This window comes from Solanum stenotomum, chromosome 6 (assembly GCF_019186545.1).
Source record: "Solanum stenotomum isolate F172 chromosome 6, ASM1918654v1, whole genome shotgun sequence".
NCBI lineage: Eukaryota > Viridiplantae > Streptophyta > Magnoliopsida > Solanales > Solanaceae > Solanum > Solanum stenotomum.
In genome coordinates this window covers 53,727,501-53,754,404 of record NC_064287.1, presented here as the reverse complement: position 1 = coordinate 53,754,404, position 26,904 = coordinate 53,727,501, and the positions used below count along the sequence as shown (strand labels likewise).

At 32.9% G+C, this 26,904-nt stretch overlaps 2 protein-coding genes across 2 annotated transcripts; both read left to right on the top strand.

Moving 5' to 3' along the window:
• Positions 1-3,504: 3,504 nt before the first annotated feature.
• LOC125866968 (transcription initiation factor TFIID subunit 11) lies at positions 3,505-10,997 on the top strand. The gene is made up of 6 exons (XM_049547367.1): positions 3,505-3,653; positions 4,912-5,236; positions 7,197-7,284; positions 9,019-9,118; positions 9,880-10,040; positions 10,657-10,997. Exons 2-5 carry the CDS (start codon positions 4,920-4,922, stop codon positions 10,005-10,007), a joined length of 633 nt encoding a protein of 210 aa, XP_049403324.1. The 5' UTR covers positions 3,505-3,653; positions 4,912-4,919; the 3' UTR covers positions 10,008-10,040; positions 10,657-10,997.
• Positions 10,998-20,143: 9,146 nt separating this feature from the next.
• LOC125866970 (uncharacterized) lies at positions 20,144-26,257 on the top strand. The gene is made up of 2 exons (XM_049547368.1): positions 20,144-20,640; positions 26,058-26,257. Exons 1-2 carry the CDS (start codon positions 20,157-20,159, stop codon positions 26,180-26,182), a joined length of 609 nt encoding a protein of 202 aa, XP_049403325.1. The 5' UTR covers positions 20,144-20,156; the 3' UTR covers positions 26,183-26,257.
• Positions 26,258-26,904: the final 647 nt, after the last annotated feature.

Sequence of the window (26,904 nt, the reverse complement as noted above, 5' to 3'; positions counted from 1 at the left end):
TTTTTATTAGGAGTGACAAATTGATGATTACTAAAATAAGTTGGATCAAGATGGACTGTATCGATATATGAGTCATCGCCTAATCCTGCTTAAAATAATAAACGATGAATCATAGCCTAACTTGACCTATCATTTTTTGCTCCCAGCCCTAGCTGTTATTATGCATTTTTATACTCTTCTATTAAGAGATATTTTGTCTAACTTTTGTCTAATTTACATGAATATGTAGTTATATTGTTCTTGTAAAATAAATTAACAACCATAGAGTTAGCATTCCCAAATTTTATTCTTTGTTTACGACTTTACACGTATGTATCGAGTTTTTTAACGATGAGGTTATACATACATCAGTATAACAAAGAGTATATTCGTTCTAAATTACAAAGTCAAAGGATATATTTATTCTTTTTTTCCTTTAAATCATGACAAATAAATCAGACTAAAGAGAGTCACTTAAGATCTAAAATAAAAAAAGAAACAAAAAATTCGAATCGTAACCATCTAATTATTTTATTGCAATTTTTTCATCATGTAAACAATACCAAATGAGACATTTTTAGGTTCATGACTAGCCTAAAATTCTTTTTAATACTTGCCACTTGAACCACTATCTTTATGATCAATAGAGTGTGTGTTGAGTGAACTGCATACACATGTTCCATCAACACAAACACATTTTGGGAACATATCTTCATGACTCGTACAATCTTCTGTTGTGCTACATTTTCTTAAGCCTGTCGTCACATCTAAAAGTTACAAAACAATTGTTAGCATTTTATAATACGTATCGACAAAGTAAAGGACTACAAAATCAATTGATCTGAAGGGAAAATGATGAGAGGAAAACAAAATAGACTAACCACAAGAAACAATCAAGAAAGCAACTACAAAAAGTGCCATAATCGAAGTTTTGTCCATCTTTATGTAAAATAATAAAACCTTAAGAATTTTAGAGTGTTTCTTAGTTTTAATTATGTACAACCTTATATAGTATTAAGCATTGAGAAATTGCAAAAGAAAAAAGTTATTACAATAGTCTTATTTTAGACTTTTAGTAATTGTTTTTTTATAAATTTCTAAATTTGGTTAATTGGTCAACAAAATTCTTTGTACTATATGGAAAGGTTAGTCAAAGAAATATAAATATTCTATTTATTAATCATATTGAAGTTTTTGATCCAAAATTTTAAAATGAAAATGCCATTACACATATATATCCATCCTAAAGAAAAACCAGAAAAGGATAAAAATAAAAAGTGTCTTTAAAGTATTTGTATATATATATATATATATATATACCATCCTACAAAAAACCAGAAAAGGATAAAAATTAAAAATATCTTTAAAGTATGTGATTTTCATTTAATTTGCTCTCCCTTAGTATATGGGTAAAAATTAGGACAAATTACTTAACTACACTCATTTACTTACCTTAATATCCATTTATCCATACTTATTTCAAAAATTTCAAAAATCCCTTATTTACCTATGTATCCCGCATGTATCCCGTATACAATGCTATGTATCCCGCTATGTGGAATGTATCAAACGTTATGTATCCCGTGCACAACACTATGTATCCCGCATGTATCCCGTGCACAATGTTATGTATCTCGCTATGTGGAATGTATCAAACCTAATGTATCCCGTGCACAATGCTATGTATCCCGCTATGTGGAATGTATCAAACCTAATGTATCCCGTGCACAACGCTATGTATCCCGCAAACATCATTTTTAAAGGATTTTTGGTAAATAGAAAACTAGAAGGGATAAGATGTTATTTAGTACTTATAATATGTGGTTCCTATAATTTATAAAATAATTTGGTTAAATTATAGTGAGTTTTGATCTCACCTAGTGAACAAAGATCCTAGGCCCATTACTAAAAAACCCATCTGTGATATGTTTGGCCCACAATTGCAAGAAGGTAAATGAAGTTACGGTCGCGTGTCGGTTGGTTTCGTTTGGTTTCTGAGATTTACTAGGTTATTGATTTGTAGATATGCTAAATCATTTTACAATCATTAAAATATTGATTTATCAGTTATCGGTATATCGATTATTGATTGTTATTGGTTTGGTTATCGGTTTAACCGTTAAGATTTGATACAAGAAAATGTTTTAGAAACAAGATGAGAAATCAAATGAGTTATGCACATGAGTTGAATAACCGAGAATTTGAGACACTCAAAAATAGAAGACATAATACATAAACATGACCCTAAATTTGGTGTCAGTTGACAACTATGACCTTTAACTTTGGGTGTGCACAAGTAGACACTTAAATTTGTATAAAATTGGACAAATAGACACATTCATCCTATATGGTACCCTACATTGCAATTTTGTGTCCTACGTGTATTATGTCATGTAGAACACATGTATCTACTTGCTCAATTTATACAAGTTTAAGTGCCTACTTGTGCGCACTCAAAGTTAGAGGGCATAGTTTTCCGCTGAAGCCAAGTTAAGGGTCATGTTTATGTATGGGATAAGGGTTTGAAAAATACCCCGACTTTGGTCGGATTTGCTATTGCGATACTAAACTTTCATGAGGACCTATTACCTCCCTAGACTATTTAATACCGTATTTTAAACATATATATTTACCCACGTGGACATAAAAAATAATGCAAAATTATAAATAGTAATGTGTCCACGTGGGCACATATATACCTTTAAAATACATTATTTAAATTGTTCAGGGGGTAAAAAATATGGTATTAAATAGTTTAGGGAGGTAATAGGTCCTTATGAAAGTTTAGTATCGCAACAACAAATCCGACTAAAGTTGAGATATTTTTCAGACCCTTATCCCTTTATGTATTATGCCAAAATAAAAGTATGAAAGTATATTCTAAGTCAAGGACTTTATCTACTAAATAGTATAAATATAATTCTTTAATTTACAATCGGGTTATTGGTTAACCCGTTGAGAAAATCTCAAATCGTTAAGAATTGAAGGGAAAATTATATGAAATAACAAACTATTAATTCAAATTAAATGCTATAACTATAGTTTATTTTAATTGTAATTTGCAGCAAACATTCCATTATTTTCCCATCTGATTCGGTATACAATTAGTCATTTTCGGTATACAATCAGTTATTTTATACATTTCGGTATATAAAACGAGAGAAAAGTGTATATGCAAATGCAAATACAAATACATATATTTTCGTCCTATTCACTTATAATTATACAAATATAGATCTTATTATACAAATTACAATGTGTACAAAACTAACAATTTGTATAAAATTGAATGTTTGTAGCGAATTATACAAATCAAAAACTCCATAACAAACATAAAATTTGTTTTGGATCGCAATTATACAAATTATAACTATAACATATAAATATGATTTTTATGTTTGCTATATATGAAAGTTGCTCTATATTGAAACTGCAAACCAATGACCCATTGTTGATAAACAATAACTTTTTTTCCGTTCTAATTATCGGTTTCCGATTGAACGGCCCTAATTCATGAACCTAATCAACCCGACCCGACCCATGAGCTAATCCAAATTTAAACCCACAACCACATCAGTGAAGTCGACCCGTCAAATTTCTTAAGACCAGCCGCCGGCACGCTCGTCGGAATCATCTTTGGTGAGAGTTCAGAATCACAGAATTTCGCTCGCTAGGTATTTTTCTTTCTATTTGGATTTATCAATTATGATTTTGCTCATTCTAGATAACCTAATATTGCAATGAATATTTTTTTTTTGGATGATCGTGGTGTTCGGGCTAGCTTTCGTGCAGTTCAATTGTGCAATGCTACATCTGTTCATACACCTTAGTTTTGTTCCGTGTTCATTTTGTTGGCAGAAACGATCCATCCCATTAGGGCAGGCCTGTTTCATGCTCAAAGCTGTTCACACCTTAGTTTTGGAAATGTTTTTAGGTTACATCACTTGCAAAGCTTGAATCTTTAAGGGTTGTTTGGTACAGGGAATGGGATAAACAAAGTTATCATACATATATATGATGGGATTAACAATCTCGGGACTAACTAATTTCCCTAACCAAATGCAGGATAAAATAGTCCTGCATTTTATCCCGGAATTGTTATTCTGTATCCATCGTACCAAACGACCCCTTGTAGTCTTAGTTTTGTGACTTAGGATGTACTGAGAGGATGTCTTTGTATAGCCAACAGGGCTTTGGTTTAGTGCTAAGAGAATTGAGTGATGTGGGGGTTAGGCGTACGTTACGTGTTCAAACCCTTTCGTTGGAAAAGCTTGGTATTTAAGTGGGAAAGGTTGAGGGACAAGCCCATTATCCACCACACACAGGCCGTAGGATTTTATCGGTTATGAAAAAGAAGAGAGGTTATCTTATCATTGCTTCGTTGATGAAAATCTAACAGGGGAACAACTACAGTTATATAACCAAAAATGTACCAGCGCAAGTAGACAACTACTTAACCTTTTTGGTCTCACTTGAAACAGTGCAGTATTTCTTGTGTTTCTCATGATTAGTTGCCTCCCTGCTTTTGTTTTCTACTCCAATTCATTTTTATCTTAATCTAGACATATTGATGGATGGTGTCACTTCCAGTTCAAACCTCAACAATGTTTCTTTGACATTGTTGCTTCATCCTTCTTTTTACTTTCCTTCCTTCTGAATGCTTTAATCTTTTTCATCCTTGCAATCGATCATTTGACTTGAGAATATCTGAGCTGCATCAGTTCAACTCCATTAATTTATCAATCAACCTGGTTGGAGAGTCTGGCCATTTTGTGAGGTCCAAATCAATCTAGTTATACTTTTACCATGCCTCCCTAAAAAGTTGTCTTGAACATATCACACCATTTGTGTTGGGAGTTGGTATATCTCAATCAAAATGGATGAATGATAAGCATGGTGTATAATTCACTTGAATTTAACATTCTGGTGCAGCGAGTTCTATGAAGCGATCTAAGGATCCTTTTGAGGCTACTTTTGAGGAGCAGGATGACTCATCCCCTGAATCCCCTGCTGGCACCGATGAGAATGAAGGCCAAGATCAAGGTGCAGTTGGTGTTAATATGAATGAAGGTGACGATGTTAATACTGATTCTCGTGAAAAACCTTCAACATCTAAAGCTACATCAGTCTCTGTTAGTACTGCTGGTCCAATTAGCAAGCCCAAAGAGGAAGATGAGGAGGAAGAGGAAGAAAGCATGGATGTGCAGTTAGGAAAACTCTCATCAAGTAGTGATCCTGACAAACTGGCGAAGATGCAGTAAGTTTTGTCAGTTTATGTTTTCAAATATCTCGAACTCTTTCTGTTTAAAGGATTCCATTCATAGAAGATTGTCAAGATTATATGGTATTATCCTGTTCTGTGATAGCTTATGTGGCTGGTTGGACCTGCCTACTAATCACTTCGCGTACAAGAATAACTCTTTTTCTAATGATTTTCATCCCTTCCTCTCACCTTCCTTTCCTTCCTTGTTGATTTGTTACTCAGACTATTAATTTAACTCTCTTTTGTATGATTCCTTCAGTACATCTGCTCTATCATTTTTTTTTTTACAAAAATATGTATCTATAACCAGCAGGTCAATGCTTCTATTGAGATCTGTGAACAGATCTCATCTTGCTTGATATGCTTGATATACTGCAGTTCAATACCAGTAGGAAATATAGTGGCTGTTAATTAATAAATTGACATTTTGTATGAGCATTGTTAAGTGAGGGCAATATGGAGAATAACTAATTTAGCTGGTATTGAAGAAACCATATAGTGGTCAAGGCCAATAAAATGGGAATTGTACATTGCAGTTATATATATACTTGTTATGCTAAAGTTTTTCTTCTGCACCTCCATGTTATACAACAATATACCTAGTATAATCCCATAAGTGGGTTCTGGGAGGGTAAGAGTAAGATGCACATAGACCCTACCCCTACCTTTGTGGGATAGAGAAGTTGTTTCGGATAGACCCTCAGCTTAAAAGGGAAGTTATTCATAGAAGGGTTGCAAGTAGAAAACATGACAACAAAATATCAAGATACAAAGCAAAATGAAGCAACAAATAGTAAAAACACATAGAAGAATAAGAAACTATGCGGTTACTAAATATTACTACTAATAAGGAGAAGAGGATATGACATTGCCTCTCCCACCAAACGGGCGACCACACGCGGTTACGTACTAAACTTCTACTCTAATCCTCGACCTCCAAGCCTTCCTATCTAGGGTCTGCACCTCCTTGTTATGTGAGCTCAGTTTAGATTATTTTTCTCTCCTATAATCAGTAGGGCTCTACCTGGTATTAATAGTGTTTCTATGACACTACAAGAAAGGAGGTAAAATTCCTTTTGAGGCAAGGTAGATGAAGGGAGATAGACATTTGGCTTCGCAAGTTTCGTACTTGTTGTTCTATGTTGTCAAACTTTATTTGCTATCTATTTCCCATTCCTTCCAAATATGTGAAAGTATAAAAGGAGATCAGTCTTCTCCTGCTGCAACGTACATTTTCAAAATATTCCTCGTCATTTGAACCCGAAATGTTTCCTGTTTCAATAACAGTTATGAGGTGATGGTTGCTTTCATCCCAAAAGAAGAAAAAAAAAACCAAGAGAACAATTATGAAGCAATGTGAATTAAAGGTTGTGATTTCAGATGTCATTCACAAGTAAAGCAGAACCTCTTATATGAAGCAATCGTTACATATGTATTTTTTAGATGCTTGAATTGCTGCAGCCTCGCCTTTTTGTTAGCTGGATCTCCTACTTCCACTAGAAAATAGAAAAACCAATTGCCATTTTCTCTTATACCTGATGAGTGGTGGCTGCTATGTGACCACTAGTACCTCCCTCTTAAGGGCTGGGCAACGCGCACCAAAATTGTCTTACTTGGCCGAGGGTCTATCAGAAAGAGTCTCTGTACCTTCTCAAGGTAGGGGTAAAGTTGTGTACACACCACCCTTCCCAAACCCCACTTCTGGGATTACACTGGGTATGTTGTTGTCTCACACACAGCTGTCGGCTAACTATATCCAAACAAAGCAGGACTTTATTAAAGAAGGATGGTTCTGTAGCCCTCACCTGGGTGGCTTCTCCTGTTGCTGTAGAAGATTTAACTTTGCATTTGAGCTAGATCTAGTTAGATGCTCTCTGCAGAGGCAGTGACCATACACAACAGCTACCTCAGTCCAATAACTATTAGGTTCACTTTGTTATCTTTTCTCTTTCAGGTCCATCTTATCCCAATTTACAGAGGAGCAAATGAGTAGATATGAATCTTTTAGGAGATCTGGATTTCAGAAATCCAACATGAAGAGGGTATGTTTTGCCATCCATCCCATTATATCATCTTTTTCCTCCCTTTTTGCATGTTCTGAATATGATCTGTACTATTATAGACAAAGCACTATAGATGATGTCAGAGTTGTTTTCTCCTCTACCGTAGCTTATCTGTGTGTTTGTTTCGTTATTCATGTGCGTGTTGCTTTTTGTTTGCTTGATCTGGGGAAGGGAGTTTCCAAAAAAGGTTATACTGAGAAAATGGGCAGAACTTCATTTCTCTATCAACTGATCCTCTAATGTGGCTTTCCAATCAATATGGTCCGGCCTTGCCCCGGCCTTGTGCATAGTGGGAGCTTAGTGAACTCAGCTTCCCTTTTCAAGAAATGGTATGTAGATGATAGACTAGTGTCTGAGATAGAACCCTACATCCAGTAAACCACATCAATTTCCTTGTATTCATCGCTGATACTCACAAAGTATTCATGTCGGATAGTCAAATTATTCGTGTCTGATACTCACAAATTTCCTGATATAGTGTTCCTAGTCTCTTACCCTCCTCTATGAGAGGACTTCTATTTGGAAATTCTCTTACATGCAGTCTCATGCTAGTTTTGGTTTGATTTTGTTTTAAATTAATAGGGCCTTCTTTTCTTGGATTTCTTCTGTCGCTAACATTTAGCCATTTAAGTAAATAGTGTTGTCTTTCAGTAAAAATATAATGTCCGAACAAGAACATGATAGAAAATTGTTGAAAATACATGTGGGCAGAATAATCTTGTTCTTTTATTGTGACCTTGTGGCCATTGAGATGTTTACTTGTCTTCTCTTATACTTTTCCATGCATGATTTGATATGATTTGCTTGAGTTGAGATGGGAAACTCCCAATTGTATGTTTACTTCCAGAACCCTCTGCCATCCCCCTTAAACCCTTTTCTCCACTCTTGTTTTTTTTTTACACGAACCCTGAATAATTCTTGCCCCAACTTCACTCTTCCCAATCAACCCTTTATCCCCACACACAAAAACACACAAAAACCACAGTAAAAATATTCATAGAACCACCAAAATCCTTTTGGACCTTTCTCAAATAGTTTAGCTAATGGCCCTGTAGTAAGCAGGAGTTTGACCTTTGCTCGGCTGCTCCTATGGCTTCAGTGCCTTACAACACTTCTTTTGTATTGGGGAGTTTTAGTGCCAATAGGGTCTGTCTTAAAAGTACTTTCTTTCCTAGGAATAACATCAAGAATGGATTTTTATAATCTGGGTTAAAGTGGAAACAGGATAAAAGAGATGCTAGAGTAGTGGTTAGAGATAGCTTCTGCTGTATCTGAAAAGGAAGCTTCTGGGAGTTCTGGGGAGACCCGTGAGTATAAGGCTGAGGTGGGGTTTCATTTTCTTTTGTATAGTTTTGAAGTTTTGGTTTGTAATTTTCAGTTCTTGCATTCCCAGATCCCATTTTGTGGGACTAGCTGGGTATATTGTTGTTGTTTGAGTTGAGATGGCCTTGTTACGTGGTGTTGGACCAATCCCTAACATTAGCCTATTGAAGCACAGTCTTTTTGTCTTTCATTACACACATGAAATGTTAGAATTCATTTTCTCAATAGACGTGTAACTGTCAGATAATTGAGAATGAAGCCAAATCTTTGTGAATATATGAGGACCTTGTGCAAGCCCTAGGGCCATTGAGATGTTTGCTTTTCTAGTCTGACAATTTGTTGTGCATAATTTAATTTTGTCGTGACTCTTCTTCTGTGTTGTCGATTCAGTTGCTGTCCAACATCACAGGAAGTGCCAAGATATCTATTCCTATGACAATTGTGGTGTCTGGGATAGCAAAAATGTTTGTCGGTGAGCTTATTGAAACAGGTAAATAGACAGATCCATTTTTTATAGAAGATAATTGATGAAGCAAAACGTTTATCCTTTATTTGGGAATAGCAAGGATGAATTGTGTTTGGAATGATTTTATTTGGTTTCTTTTCTTAGACACTAGTGCACGGAACCAAAATACTTGCCAAACTATCATCAGTTCTTGACCAATTTGCAACAATTAGGCATTAAAAGCCTAAGACCTGTAATACTATCCATTACTGAGCATGTTGGTTAACATTCATTGGAAACACTTAGCTCCTTTAAAAGTAACAAAGAGTGGCTCTAAAATGTCTTCTATGTACTCACACATCGTACCTATGCTAATTAAGCACCCGCCAACGTGTCTGAAATCGCATTTGATGTGTCTTGACTGGTTAAGGATGTTTGGCACTACAACCAGGGAAAACGTAGGACTTTTTAAGCAAGAAAAATAAAATGACTCTCCTGCCTCAGTGTTGGCCCAGGCACTGGCCCCTCCTTTGTTCCTAGTGGTCTCTGTTACCCTCTACCTGTAAAAGCTCAATGTCACATTCTTTCTCTGCTTTTCCTTTCCCTTCTTCAAAAGAATCAACTGAATGTCTCGAAACCTAGGTGAACTATGTTTGGCCAATTTCCAGTCTAATTATGCAGTAAAGAGTTGCCAATCTTTAGTGTTTCAAGGTGGAAATGTCCTCAGTTAAAGAAAGTTGAAGGGCTATACTGCATTGATTTTCTCCAAGTAATGGTGCTCAATCATCTTACCATACATTTTGCAGCTAAAATGGTGATGGCAGAGAGAAAAGATACAGGGCCAATCAGGCCATGTCACATAAGAGAAGCATACAGAAGGCTAAAACTTGAAGGCAAGATTCCAAAAAAGTCAGTGCCAAGGCTTTTCCGTTAGTGGACATGGAAGCAACCTGTAGTTTTATTTCAGGTTCGTTGTCTTCCTTTTGTTTACAAGTCCTTTAATGTGTCTATTTTGAATTGTCGCAAATCTTTAATTTCCTGGCACTTTCAGGTCAAGTAAACATTTCTAGTCACAAAGTTGTCACAGTTCAGCGGATGCTTTTACATTGCCCTATTATATGTAGGGTTAGCCTGTTTATTTAATTGCTTAATCAGAGGAAAGAGTTTAACTAACATTTTGTGAAAATATTCGTACTGCCCCCAACCAGGAAATGACACTATGGGAGGGAGAATAAAAAGATCGCAGCATCTTGGCTATTTAATAACAACATCATTGTATTTGTTGGCAAAACATCACATTGTTTGTTGACCATGTAGTGCATTTTTCAATGCACTCAGACGAAAGAGAAAATGTGGAGTGACGGACAACAATGCTCCTTCATCCACCATGTTGTGTGGAGGAGGCAGCAAAATGGACCTAAACTTTGTTGAGTAGAAAAGGAACCAAAAGACAATTCAGATCAGTTTGATTGTTCTTCTCTTTGATTCTCACTGTGGACGTTATCGTTCATTTTCAAAATCATTTGTTCACATGCTCTTAAGTTTTTATAATGTTTCTCATCCCTTGTTCTCCATTCTCTCAGATTTGTAGCAGTCAGCCACTTTCCTCGCAGAAAGGCGTAGGATGAGCTTGTAAATCTTGAACGAAAAGATTGGATGAGGTGTACCTTTACAAGGTGAGGCTTTCGCTTTTCTTTGTGATGCTGGGGTTTCTTCGAAGAAGTAAATTTCGAGAGGCATTCAGCCACCATGGGAAGAGAGCTCTCACCTTGACGGAAGGATTGGCAAGACGAAGATCCGGAACAATTGTAGCTTAACTGTGTAGTTTGTAGTGTTGGTACATTGACTCATTGAGTTTCAGCTGTTGCTTTCATTTTTCCCTTTTTCAGAAGGGCATACTTAGGATACATGAAATCATGAAAAATAGTAGAAAACAGATCGAGTTAAGTGGCATTCCAAGTTTATTGTCTCTTCTCCACAACCTAATTCCCCTGACCCCTACTTGATCATCCCAACCCCCACTTTCGATTCCCCCCCCTCACAGTGTTTTTTAAGATAGCATATAAATAGTATTGGAATAATGTTTTCTACTAGATTGTTTTCCGAGAAAACATTTTTTAGAAAATCATTTTCCTTTCATACCAAACACACCTGGATATCAAGAAGTTCAATAATTTGTAAAGTGTATTACATTAAATTATACTCCAATGGATCTTTATCAGAAGCCCATTACATGTATGCATATTAGCCACTTTAGTTAGTTGTATCTCCATATACAACGTTGCGCGTGTACCCCATATTAGTGAATAAATAAATAAATAAATATTATATAAGTGTTATAAATTTATATGGTCGAGTAACTTATCTCTTGCGTCTTTCTAGTACAAGTATTAATTTTGTCATGAAATAAAAAAATTATATTTATTGATTATCTTTGTTATTTGGATACTATAGAGAAATTATACTCTTTAGTTGTGTCGTGTGTGAAGACAATCACAAGAATGTTATATACATAAGGACTGTATTTTATAGTTTTTTGATATATAAATTATTTGCTTTGGCTTACAATATTTTCATAAGGAATTATAGTTATGTTACCTATAAATAGTAAAAGGCAAAGGCTTAAATATGCCATCAAACTTTGAAAAAAGGTTGATTGATGCTATCCGTTAAAAGTTTGACTCATTTATGCCATTTTCATTTGAGAAAAGGCTTATACATGCCATTATTTGTTAATTGAAATGACATAGATGAGCTAGACTTTAAACGGATGACATAGATGAGCCTTTTCTCAAAATTTGATGGCATATTTGAGCCTTTTCCTTTTAAAAAAATGATTTAATTAATGACCTGACCGAATCATAATTTGACCTGACTATGTGTAAAAAATGGTTTTGCAAAACAAAAACTTTTTTCAATTAGTAAAATAATGGCATGAATGAGCCTTTTCTCAAACAGAAATTGCATAGATGAGGAGATAATATCCTAGATGGTCACTTAACTTTGCATACTTCACTTATGAAGTCACTCAACTTTGAATTGTTCACTCAGAAAGTCACTCAACTTTATTTTATAACTCAAAAGTCATTCAACTATCGATATTTCACTTAGAAAGTCACTCAACTATTGATATTTCATTTAGAAAGTCACCGAACTATTGATATTTCACTTAGAAAGTCACTCAACAAATTTAAATAATTTATTCATTAAATGTTGTTAAAATATAATTTTTATTTTAAATTATTTTTTAAGAAATAATAAGATATTTATTTTAATTATCTTATTGACCTTCTTTAGTTATTTAATTACAATTTTTTGAAAAAACGAACAATAACATTTTTTAGCACATTTAATTCTAGTAAAACAATTGCGAGAACAAAAAATCAATTTTTTCTCTTAATTGCTACTGCACATTTAAAATAGCAATCTTTTATTATTTCTTATTAAATTATAAGCAATGCTACTGTAAGTTTTAATTTTAATTTTTCAATTGCAACTATACGTTTTAAATAGAAATCTTTTACTAAATTAAAAGGAATAATAAAAAAGATGCACAATAGCGATCTTTTATTATTTTTAAAAATATATATATTTCAACAAAATTCAATAAAATCATTAAAATGAGCATCTTTTATTTTTTAAAATTAGCTTAAAATGAAATTGTATTTCAACAAAATTTAATGAAGAAATTATTTAAATTAGTTTGATGATTTTTTAAGTAAAATATCATTAGTTGAGTGACTTTCTAAGTGAAATATCAATAGTTGAGTAACTTTTGAGTCATAAAACAAAGTTGAGTGACTTTCTAAGTAAACTAGTCCAAGTTGAGTGACCATCTGAGATATTAACTCCATAAATGAGCCAAAGTTTTAATAAATGACATAAATGAATTTTTTTTCTAAGTATTGACATATTTGAGTTTTTTCCCATAAATAAAAGACGAAATTTGCGGTCAAGTTTTGACCACAACTTTGGATAAACTTCATTAAATAAGATCAAAAGTCAAATCTTGATATAAGGTAAGTAGGTTTATTGTAGCCATTTTTCATTGTTGACCAATAAACAAAATAGTTTCTTAAATCCTTTTTCCAAAATTTAAGTGGAAAAGAAATTTTCCATTTTCAAAATTGGAAATAAACATATGGCAAGTACTTAATGATTTAGGTATATAAAATGTCACAATAAGAAGCATTCTAAAGTCAAAAAGAAGAAAACTTTTCTTTACACAAAAAAACATGGCTAAAGCTTCAATCATTCTATTTTATTTGGCCATTTTATTGATCTTTTCATCTGGTTAGTCACTCTCTTATACTCTATCACTCACAAAAATATATTTTTTCAAATTAGACCATTAAAACAATAAAATTAGATTTTTTATTAATTGCTTCGCCTGTGAATATTTGAATTCTGAATCTATCTCTATCATACGATTAACATTCAATTCTCGTTTATATTTTTGTGGAAGGTGCTAATAATTTATTTTTTTTGAATTATCAGATGTCATTATGATGGGACAAGCATGTACTTTGGCATCAGAGTGTCCATCTCTATGTAGGATTGGAATTCCACAATGTGTTAATGGTGTGTGTATTTGTTGTGTTGGTCCAACATGTCAAGGTGATCAAGAAAACATTAACCTAGGTCAAATATTATGACCTTACAAGATTCTTCTAATTAGTTATTAAAGCTACTTAGACCTTGGTTATATGTAAATCCAATGATATAATTATTGGATATTAATAAAGATTATTATTATTTTATCGAAAGAGTTGGGTATTTATAAAAACTTTCATATTTTAAAGTTTTGACTAGTATCTGTATAACTCACAATCATTATATTTGATTACTGTTACTGTAAATCTAGCATTTATAATCGTGATTAATTAGTTTTAAAACTACGCTTCATCAAACAAGCAACTGTATATTACAACACTATGTGAATTAAATTCTTTAATATGTAATAAATATAATATTTAATTAGTGTAGTCTTCCTTGAATTTGGTACTTATTAGGAGTTGGGGGAGCAGTACGTATAGTCTTGTCATGATTTGAGATATTTTTGTGCATGTAGCCATAATATAGGAATTAGGCGATTTTTTCAACTTTTCGTGTATGTTATTCCATGAATATTTGGTAAAATGGCTTCTTGAGTTCCAGGTGATTTTAAAAAAAAATACTTTACAAGACCCTCCGTAAGGAGTTGTGGGAGCAGTACATATAATCTCTCTTTATTTTTATGAACAATTGGGTCTTGCCCAATTTAATCTTTAAAAAAAAAGGAGTTGGGGAGCAATACATACAGCCTCACACCATGATTTGAGGAATTTTTGGGTATTTTGGAACCATTCTATAAGAATTAGGCGATTTTTTTCAATTTTTGGTGTATATTAGCCCATAAATATTTGGTGAAATGGCTTCCGGTAATTTTTTTGAAAAAACTTTACGAGACTCTCCTTAAGGAGTTGGGGGAGCAGTATGTACAACCGCACCATGAACTGAGTCTTATTTGGGCATTTAAGAATCATTTTATATGAATTAGGCGATTTTTCAATTTTTCGTGTGTGTTAGCCAATGAATATTTGGTGAAATGACTTTCGGGTGATTTTTTGAATTTTTTTTTACGAGACCCTCTGTAAGGAGTTGGGGAGTAGAACGTATAGCCTCACCATGATCTGAGACATTTTTTGGACATTTAGTAGCCATTTTATAGGAATTATGTGATTTTTTTTCAATTTTTCGTGTGGTGAGCCCATGAACATTTGGTGAAATGACTTTCGAGCATTATTTTTAGAAAACTTTACAAGACCCTCCATAAGGAGTTGGGGGAGTAGTGCATATAGCTTCACCATGAACCGATGCATTTTTTGGCAATTCGAAGCCACTCTATAATAATTAGGCGATTTCCTATGAATATTTGATGAAATGACTTTTGGGCGATTTTTTTGAAAGAAATTTACGAGACCCTCTTTAAGGAGTTGGGGAAGCAGTACGTATAGCTGGACCATCCGATTTTCTTTTTGGGTATTTAGGAGCCTTTTATAGGAATTAGGCAATTTTTCAATATTTCGTGTGTGTTAGCCCATGAATATTTGTATAGATGGCTTCCGAGGGAACTTTGAAATATTCAAGACCCTACATATGGACTTGGGGGAACCACACGTACAACCTGACCATTTTCCGAGACACTTTAGGGATTTAGGAGCCATTTTATAGGTGTTAGGCGATTTTTTTCAATTTTTTGTGTGTGTTAGCTATGAATAATTGATGAGATGGCTTTCGAGCGTTTTATTTGAATTTTTTTTACGAGACTTTCTGTAAGGAATTGGGGGAGAAGTACGTAAAGTCTCACCATGATCCGAGGGATTTTTGGGCATTTAGAAGCCATTTTATAAGAATTATGTGATTTTTTCAAATTTTTGTGTGTTAGCTCATGAATATTTGGTGAAATGGCTTTCCGGCGATTTTTTTTGAAAATATTTACACAACCCTTTATAAGGAGTTGGGGGAGAAGTATGCATAGCCTTGTCATGATCCGAGGCATTTTGGGCATTTAGAAACCATTTTATATGAATTAGGCGATTTTTTTTCAATTTTGTGTGTGTGGTAGCCCACAAATATTTGGGAAATAGTTTTCGGGCTATTTTTCTTAAAAAACTTTACGCAACCCTGCGTAAGGAGTTGGACGAGTAGTACGTATAGACTCACCATGATCTAAGACATTTTTGGACATTTAGGAGTCATTTGGGGGAGTAGTACGTTAGCCATTGAATATTTGGTGAATTTGCTTGCAGGTGATTTTTTTGAAAAAACTTTACAAGACCCTCCGTAAGAATTTTCAGGAGCACTACTTATAGCCTCACCATGATCTGAAACATTTTAGGGCATTTAAGAGCCTTTCATAGGAATTAGACGATTTTTTCAATTTTTCATGTGTGTTAACCCATGAATATTTGGTGAAATGACGTCCGAATAATTTTTTAGAAAAAACTTTATGAAACACTCCGTAAGGAGTTGGGGGGAGCAGTACATATAGCCTCGCCATGATCCGAGGTATTTTTAGGCATTTAGGAGCCATTTTATAGGAATTATGCGAGTTTTTCAATTTTCCTTGTGTAAATCCCATGAATATTTGGTGAAATGGCTTACAAATGGTATTTTGAAAATATTTACGTAACTCTTCATAAGGAGTTGAGAGATTAGTATGTATAACCTCATCATGATCCGAGGTATTTTTGAGTATTTAAGAGTCAATTTATAAGAATTAGATGATTTTCTTTATTTTTCGTGTGTTAGCCTATAAATATTTGGCGAAATGACTTCCAATGGCAGTTAGGTGACTTTCAATTTGCTTTCTCTGATTTTGCATTATTAAATTTTAGCCTATAAATATACAACATGTGCAAGCATAAACCCAATATATACTACTCTATACGTCTCAATTTATGTGGCACAAATATAATTAGGAGAGTCAACCAAATTTTAATATAATTTTTAAATATTTTACTAATTACGTGATTTTTTTAAATAATATATATTAATTTCCTTTATCTCAATTAATGTGGTATGTGTGAAATTTTGAGAGTCAGTTAATTTTTTAATATATTATTAAATATTTTAAATTATTAACTTTCACCGACTTACCCTAACCCGTTCACATTCTCTTTTATACATAACATAAAAAGATATTTTATTCTCTTTATCCCAATTTATAGCACATGTAAATTTTTGTGAGTCAACTAAATTGTTAATATATTTTTTAAATTATTAATTAGTGTAATTTAATTATAGTACTACTTTTTTCTTCCTAACTTAAAAAAGTCAAATCAGTCATAATTACAACATTACATATAAAAAAGAGGGAAACAAATTCAAGACATGTTTGAGTCTTTTCTCAAATAGAAATGACATAGATGAATCAAACTTTTAATGAATGACATAAAAGAGTTTTTTTTCAAAGTTCGATGACATATTTGAATTTTTCCCATAAATAAAAGACGAAATTTGTGGTCAAGTTTTGACCACAATTTTGGATAAACTACAATAAATAAGATCACAAGTCAAATCTTGATATAAGGTAAGTAGGTTTGTTGTAGCTATTTTCATTGTTCACCAATAAACAAAATAGTTTCTTAAATCCCTTTTCCAAAATTTAAAGTGGAAAAGAAATTTTCCATTTTCAAAATTGGAAATAAACATATGGCAAGTACTTAATGATTTAGGTATTATAAAATGTCACAATAAGAAGCATTCTAAAGTCAAAAAGAAGAAAACTTTTCTTTACACAAAAAAACATGGCTAAAGCTTCAATCATTCTATTTTATTTGGCCATTTTATTGATCTTTTCATCTGGTTAGTCTCTCTCTTATACTATTAAAATGATTTGACGAAATGACTTCCAAAGGCAGTTAGGTGACTTTCAATGTGCTTTCTATGATTTTGCATTATTAAATGTTAGCCTACAAATATACCGTATGTGCAAGCACAAACCCAACATATACTACTTTATATGTCTCATAAAGTGGCACAAATATAATTAGGAGAGTCAACCAAATTTTAATATGATTTTAAAGATTTTACTAAGTATGTGATTTTTCAAGTAATATATGTTAATTCCTCATATCTCAATTTATGAGGCATGAGTGAAATTTTGAAAGTCAATCAATTTTTTTAATATACTGTTAAATATTTTAAATTCTTAACTTTCACCGACTTACCCTAACCCGTTCACATTCTCTTTTATATATAAAAATAAAAATACATGTTATTCTCTTTGTCCTAATTTATAGCACTTGTAAAATTTTGAGTGTCAACTAAATTGTTAATATACTTTTTATATTGTTAATTAATGTAATTTAATTATAGTACTACTTTTTTCTTCCAAACTTAAATAAGTCAAATCAATCATAATTACAACATTCCATATAAAAAAGAGGAAAACAAATTCAAGTCAAGATAAAAGCAAACTTCACAATTGACTATAATCTTATCAATATTATCTATTTACTAGAAATATGGAAGGAACTTAATGAACATGGTCCTATATATATATTGTCACCATAAAAAACACTTCAAAGTAAAATATAATAAAATACTACTTTACTTAATAAAATTAAGTAGTTAATATGGAGAAGGCTTCATTGAGTGTGTTTTTGCTAGTCACTTGTTTGATCTTTTCATGTGGTTAGTCTCTCTTTGTTTCTTTATTTTCTTTATGAACGTTAGTCAATTATTTTGCTAGTCACTTGTTTGATTTTTTATGTTATGTTATGTTATATGTTTTATGAATAACATTTTTATTAGAGAAGTCAAAGAATATTTGAACAAACGATGTTATTATAAAGAGATTTGATTGTATAATGACAATATTTATTCAAAATGAGATCTTGTCAGCAGTGTCAAATGAACGAGTTGGAATGAATTTGAATCGTTAACCAATAATTATGATTTTGTGCAAGGTGCTAATTTTTTTTTTCAATCCTCAGATATTGTGATGGGACAACCGTGTTCTGTGTATTCGGATTGTCACGGGCCATGCATAAAAGGATATCCATCATGTGTTAAGGGCGTGTGTGGTTGTTGTATTGGTTTTCCTGCAATATGCAATCTTACAAATCAAGAAAGCATTGACTTTGGTCGCAAAGTAATAACTTTGGAAAACATTTCTTAATAACTTTGTTAACGCTATTTAGATTTGCTATACCTTTACTTTTGTACTAGTAAATGTAATCGCGCTTTGCACGGTCATATGAGTAATATTATTGAATTTAAACTTCATTACTTATGTATTTTCTCACTTTTATATACTTATAACTCTAAGCAGAAATAGTTGTTAAGACCGAAAATAAGCAGGTGTAATGCGGAAGCTAGCAAAGCTCGAAAGACCACGAGTAAGAAGACAAACCTATATTTATAAAGTCCTAAAACCTTTCCTACAAGAAAAGGACTAGTCAAAATATTAAAACTTTTCCTAAAAGGAAAACTTATTTATGGTAAGAAATCAGGGCAAATAAACCCCAACAATAGTTTCATTATAATTCAAGTAACACAAAAATAAATATCATATTAAAGCTTCGTAAATGAAGTTATATCGCTAAAAGCAATAAATTACTTCATTGTCTTCGCTTCAATCTTCAATCATTATAAAAATGGGACTATCCGAGCCAATGATACAGGCAAAAACACTTTCCGGCCAAGTCTCATTAATTGATCACAACGATATCATCCATATAAATTGAAATACAAAACAAATTAACCATCCACAACAAAGATAATACTTGAAAAGGTATTACGATAACTTCATATGAATTCAGTAAAATACTAATTTTTTTTATATATATATATTATTATTATTACAATCAAGAAGAAAATAAGCTATGAAAACTTCATATGAGTTCAGTAACTTTAACATAAATAACGGACGTTACATACGTACAAATAACAAATTTCGAATCTAGAAAAAGCAAAATGATGCAAAAGCCATGGCGGACACCAAGCTAGTGATTGAGAAGTTTTTGCAGAACTTAGCTGCCTTTGGGTATTTCCTGAGCAAATACAATGCACTGAAGGAAGTAGAAAAAGATATCATCAGAAAAACTATGAATACATGGAAAAAAGATCGATTTCCTGTACGAATAAATACAGGAAATCGATCTTGTCCTATGTATTTGTAAAGAAGAAAAGGCATGAGTGTTGCTAAACCAGAAGTGATTGTAACAATTTTAGCTGTCGTTAGTCAATCTTCATCGACTGACGACAGCAATAACACAAGTACATCATCTTTTGGTTTCATAGTTGAATGTAAATATTGATGTAAAATGATATGGTGCTTACCGTAACCCAAATTTATATAAAAGTAGCGCCGAAAATTAATTGAGTTCACACAGAGGAATGTGAATTAATTTCTGGGCAATTGCAGAGAAAATGGGAGGAATTTACAAATTCGATTGAGAAATTTTGGCTGAATTTATGGACAAATGCAAAGAAATTACCTTGGAAAAGAATACCTGTACCCAAAATCACCCATAAATTATTGAGAATTCTTCAATAATAAAAACTAATTCATTTTTTTTCATCAAATTTAATCATGTCAACACTCGAAAGTCCATCTTTTGAAGGTTATATTTTTCAAAATCATTCGTTCAGTGTTAAGAATAATCCGATTTATGAAGTCTATGAAGAGAGAATTAATGTTCTACAAGGTGGAACTACGAATAATCATCTTGTTGAGGAGATACGAATATTGATCGATGAGGAGACAATTGAGATGAATTTCACAAATACATTGCCAACAACTAATAAGATTGTGATTTCTCACTCGTCGAGAGAATTCTCAACGAGATTGATGGAAATCACACTTGGAATAACAGGGCAGGCAGGTGTTTCCCTAATGGCTTATGTATCAACAACAACTACCACCACATCGTCCTCGAGTTCTCTTCGAGGACTAAATTTAGTGGTGGCAGGTAATGCTGTTGGATTTATTGCCACTTTTCTCGGGATGTGGTTGAGTAAGAAGAACAAGAAAACGAAACAGGTGGCTGCTGCGTCTGTCGTTGCTGGGAAAACAGGTGTCGTAGCAACTGCTTGCGCGATCATCGTTGCCATGGGGATGTTCCTTCCTGCAAATGTTATATCTATATGGTTTATTGGCTTTCTATGCCTCTTCCCTGCTGCTGTTGTTGCTTTTGCTTAAGCTATTCCTTTTGCTTATTAGTACTATTTCATGTTAGCATTTGGACTTTTTCAATTGTATAAATTATAGGAACCACATATTATAAATACTAAATAACATCCTATCCCTTTTAGTTTTCTAAAAAATCCCTTAAAAATGATGTTTGCAGGATACACAGCGTTGTGCACGGGATACATGCGGGATACATAGCGTTGTGCACGGGATACATAGCGTTGTGCACAGAATACATAGTGTTTGATACATTTCACATAGCGGGATACATAGCGTTGTGCACGGGATACATGCAGGATACATAGGTAAATGAGGGATTTTTGAATTTTTTGAAATAAGTAGGGATAAATGGATATTAAGGTAAGTAAAGGAGTGTAGTTAAGTAATTTGTCCTTTTCAATATGGGTTAGTCCGATCAAGAAAGGCATGGGGCTTTTGGGCCTTGCTCGGGCCGAGCTAGGCTAGAGGGGTAGGGGAGGGGAGGGGAATGAAATAGTAGTTGTTCTTTAATAATGTTGACAGGTGTGTGTTGGATCCTTAAAAAAAATGTATTTTTGAAAGATCCGACACGAGTGTGGCAACATTTTTGGAGAGTTAATAAGAGCATTGTTTATTTATAAAGATTTAATTGAATTTTATAATTGTTAATTGTTGGTTGAGCTTTAATAATTCTCCCAAAAGATATTAGTGTGAGTGTCATTCAGGATCATTTAAATCGTGACAAACAGACAAATGAGAGGAAGGTGGAGTGAGAGATTCTTTCCAACTTAAATAAGTCAAATCAATCATAATTACAACATTACACATAAGAAAGAAGGAAAACAAATTTAAGATTAAGAAAACAAAAACAAAACTCATAAATGAATATAGAGAGTGTTTCAATTGACTTAAAAATTGGTCAAATCCACTTTTAAGTCAATTTTTGACTTTTGAAAGTGTTTGATATAAAAAATAACTTAAAATAAGTCAAAAATTGACTTAAAATAAGTTAGAAAGTGTTTGACAAGGTAAAAAATGACTTAAAATAAGTCAAAAACCAAAAGTAAGTTTGACTAAAAAGTCATTTTAGTTTGACTTTTTATTTTTGACTATAAAACTATTTTTTTTCAAGTCAACCCAAACGGGCTCGTAATAATATCAATATTATCTATGTACTAGAAATATATCATGTATTTAATGAACATGGTCCTATACATATTGTCACATTAAGAAACACTTGAGAGCAAAAAATATACTACTTTGCTTAATAAAGTTTAGTTGATATGGAGAAGGCTTTGTTGATTGTGTCTTTGCTAGTCACTTGTTTAATCTTTTCATCTGGTTAGTCTTTCTTTATTTTTTTTTTTATGAACGTTACTCGATTTTTTTTATATTTAATTTATCATAACATTTTATTATAATTGTTAAATTATAACCCACCAATTTAGAACACACTAACTCTAGATCTGTCTTAAATCATACAATAATTTTTAATTTCTCATGAATTAACCAACAATTACAATTTTTGTGCAAGGTGCTAATTTTTTTTTTTTGATCCTCAGATGTTGTGATGGGACAACAATGTTCTTCGATTAAGGATTGTTCCAATTTATGCGAAGTTGGATATCTAACATGTTTTAAGGGAATGTGTAAATGTTGTGTACATTTTGGTTCAGCGGGATGTCATGTGATAGATCAAGAAAAAATTAACTTCGGTCGCAAAGTAATAACTTTAGAAGATTCTTCTTAATTACTTTGTTAAAGCTATTTAGATTTATTATGCCAGTATTGGTAAATGTATTTGTGCTTCGCACAGTCATAAATAATGTTATTGGATTTATATCACATTACATATGCTTTTTCTCACTTTTATATAGTTATATTGTAACTAGAAATAGCTTCACGCAAAATTATAAATTTCACAATTATAAAGTTCTATCTATTGGTACACAATAGGAAAAATATAAAACAAATATGAATGAAAAGTTAATTGATCACAACCATATCGTCCATATCTATTGAAATTAAAAAGACAAATGACAAATAAGTTTCTATATTAGCTCACTTATGAGCAAAATATATTATAACAATCTTTACTAATTTTATAACAATACATAAACTATACTCCCTCCGTCCCATATTAGATGGGCACTTCCAACTTTACACGGTGATTAAGAAATCATTAATACATTGGAAGACTTCACCATTTTGCCTTTTGTTTATATCAATGCACATTGAAATGAGTTACAAAAAATACACATACAACATAGGAATGGTCATATTAATTGTAGGAGTAAAATGGAAAAGAATTAATTAATTCTATCCTAATTTAATAAGTGCTCAAATAATATGAAAAAAATATTTTTAGTAAGATTCTCATCTAATATGGGACGGAGAGAGTAACAATATAACTTTATTAATGTTAGGCTCGGGCAGCGCCTGAGCTCTCTTTACTAGTATATTTATATATTATTACAATCAAGAAGAAAAAAGCTACTAAAACTTTGTAGAAATTCAATAACTTTAACTTAAACCACATACGTACGTACAAATAATAAATTTCGAGTCTCTAGAAAAAGCAAAATGTTGCAAAAACCATTGCGGAAACCAAGCTAGTGATGGAGAAGTTTTTGCAGAACCTAGCTGCCTTTGGGTATTTCCTGATCAAATACAATGCACTGAAGGAAGTAGAAAAAGATATCATAAGAAAAACTACGAATAAATGGAAAAAAGATCGATTTCCTGTCCGAATAAATGCAGGAAATCGATCTTGTCCTATGTATTTGTAAGGAAGAAAAGGCATGAGTGTTGCTAAACCAGAAGTAATTGTAACAATTTTTGCTGGTGTTAGTCGATCTTCATCGACTGACGACAGCAATAACATAGGTACGTCATCTTTTGGTTTCATAGTTGAATGCAAATTGTGATGTAAAATGATATGGTGCTTAATTACGTAACTCAAATTATATATAAGTAGCGCCGAAAATTAATTGAGTTCACACAGAAATGTGAATTGATTTCTGGGCAATTGCAAGGAAAGAAGAAAAGCATTAATAGCTGGGCCTAAGAAGATATTTTGGTTGAATTTATGGATAATTGGGGAGGAAACTTAGGAAGGAAGAAAAGAAATAAATTTATGTGAATGAATTTCTGGACAATTGCAGAGAAAATGGGAGGAATTTACAAATTCGATTGAGAAATTTTGGCTGAATTTATGGGCAATTGCAGAGAAAATGGGAGGAATTTACAAGCGTCTACTTACTTTCATACCCCTAACTACTAGAGGAAGAAGCAATGCTCCAATGAAAACATTATTCAGTTACTCCTTAATATCATCAGAGTATATAAGGAGGAAGAGACTGTGTTTCAGTGAAAAAACTGCTCAATTAATGCTTGATACTATGAGAGTATAGTGAATATAACAAGGGGGACAATCAAATAAATAGTTTGGATTGTGGGTCCAATCAGGGTAAATACATTGAGTTGGGTCCAATTTGAGTACGTTCAATTTGTGTAGTTTTCCCTAAATGTTCTCGGTTAATAGTTTGGTGCGGGAAATTTCTTTGGTGTGATTAATAGTTTGGTTCCTTTAAAAGTATCTTTATTGTTATTTAATGAGTCAAAAAATACTCTTTGGTGTGGACTCTTTCATCCTCAACCAAGAGGTCTCAGGTTCGAGTCTCCTTGAGTACAAAATCGTCTTTGTTACCGAGCAATTACTGGAGATTTCCCAGCGTGAAACCACAAAAAAAAAAAAAGAGGAAACCAAGCAAAGGAGTAGAGTATTTTTAGTTGACTTTTGAGAAATTTACAGTAAAATCCAAGGAAAGAAAAAAAATTATGTGAATGAATTTCTGGGCAATTGCAAAGAAAATGGGAGGAATTTACAAATTCGATTGAGAAATTTTGGCTGAATTTATGGACAATTGCAAAGCAATTTCCTTGGAAAAGAATACCTGCACCCAAAAAAGGGAAACTATTCAACATATATGTTGAAGTGTGTGACCGTCTTATTTAAAAGTTTAAGCTGCTAGGGAGAACATACTTTTATTATTTGATTATATTCTCAACAATTTACGAGCAACTACCTTACTTTCATACCCCTCTATTTTTAATTACTCGAGGAAGAGGCAGTGCTCCAATGAAAACATTATTTAGTTACTCCTTGATATCATCAGAGTATATAAGGAGGAAGAGACTGTGTTTCCGTGAAAAAACTGTTGAATTATTGCTTGATACTATCAGAGTATATACATATCATCACAGTGTATATATATATATACTTGGATAGTACCAGTGAATATAACAAGGGGGACAATCAAATAAATAGTTTGGGTTGTGGGTCCAATAAGGATAAATATATCGAGTTGGGTCCAAATTGAGTAAATACTTTGCCTTAAAGGTTTAATTTGTGTAGTTTTCCCTAAACGTTCTAAGTTAATAGTTTGGTGTGGGAAATTTCTTTGGTGTGATTAATAGTTTGGTTCCTTTAAAAATATTTTTATTGTTATTTAATGGGTTAAAAAATACTCTTTGGTGTGGACTCTTTCATCCTCAACCAAGAGGTCTCGGATTCGAGTCTCTGGTACAGAGTCGCCTTTGTTACAGAACGTTTTACCAAGAGATTTCCCAGCGGGAAACCAAAAAAAGAAAGAGGAAACCAAGCAAAGGAGTAGGGTATGACTTTTGAGAAATTTACAGTAAAATCCAAGAAGCTACACGCGTAGAAGACAATTATTCATGTGGTTCCAGCTTCCTTGACCGTATATATACCCATAAATTATTGAGAATTTTTCAATAATAAAAACAAATTCATTTTTTTTTCATCAAATTTAATCATGTCAACACTCGAAAGTCCATCTTTTGAAGGTGATATTTTTCAAAATCATTCGTTCAGTGTCGAGAATAACTCAATTTATGAAGTCTATGAAGAGAGCATTAATGTTCTACAAGGTGGAACTACGAATAATCATCTTGTTGAGGAGATACGAATATTGATCGATGAGGAGACAATTGCTATGAATTTCACAAATACATTGCCAACAACTAATAAGATTGTGATTTCTCACTCGTCGAGAGAATTCTCAACGAGATTGATGGAAATCACACTTGGAATAACAGGGCAGGCAGCTGTTTCCCTAATGGCTTATGTATCAACAACAACTGCCACCACATTGTCCTCGAGGCCTCTTCGAGGACTAAATTTTGTGGTGGCAGCTAATGCTGTTGGATTTATTGCCACTTTTCTCGGGATGTGGTTGAGTAAGAAGAGCAAGAAAAGGAAACAGGTGGCTGCTGCGTCCGTCGTTGCTGGGAAAACAGGTGGCGTAGCAGCTGCTTGCGCGATCATTGTAGCCATGGGGATGTTCCTTCCTGCAAATGTTATATATATGTGGTTTATTGGATTTCTATGCCTCTTCCCTGCTGTTGTTGTTGCTTTTTCTTAGGCTATTCCTTTTGCTTATTAGTACCATTTCATATTAGTATTTGGACTTTTTCAATATGGGTTGGTCCGATCAAGAAAGGCATGGGGCTTTTGGGCCTTGCTCGGGCCGAGCTAGGCTAGAGGGGTAGGGGAAGGAGGGGGAATGAAATAGTAGTTGTTCAGATTCTTTAACAATGTTGACAGGTATGTGTCGGATTCTTAAAAAGTGTATTTTTGAAGGATCCGACACGAGTGTGGCAACATTTTTGGAGAGTTTGAACAACTTAGATGATATATATAGAATTTGTTAGATACAAAGGAAAACATTTTCATTAAAAAGTGTGGCACATCTTGTGCAATGTAGATCTAAAATTAGTTCTTAGATGTTTTGTGGTAATTCACTTCTAAAAGAGTCAATGATTAGACAAAATTTGTAGCCAAGCAAAATAGTTCGTTGATAATCCATATTATCGTAAAATTATGTTAGCTATAAGTAATTTAGTGACAGATTGGAGATGCACATCAATAATTTTGTCTTTAATAGGAGTGAGAAAATCAAACCCAATCCGTTTAATCCATCCTGACCTGCCTATTTATGAGTTAAAGCTATATTTAGATTTATTATGCCAATATTAGTAAATGTAGTTGTGCTTCGCACAGTCATAAATAATGTTATTGAATTTATATCAAATTACATATGCTTTTCCTCACTTTTATATAGTTATATTGTAATCATAAATAGCT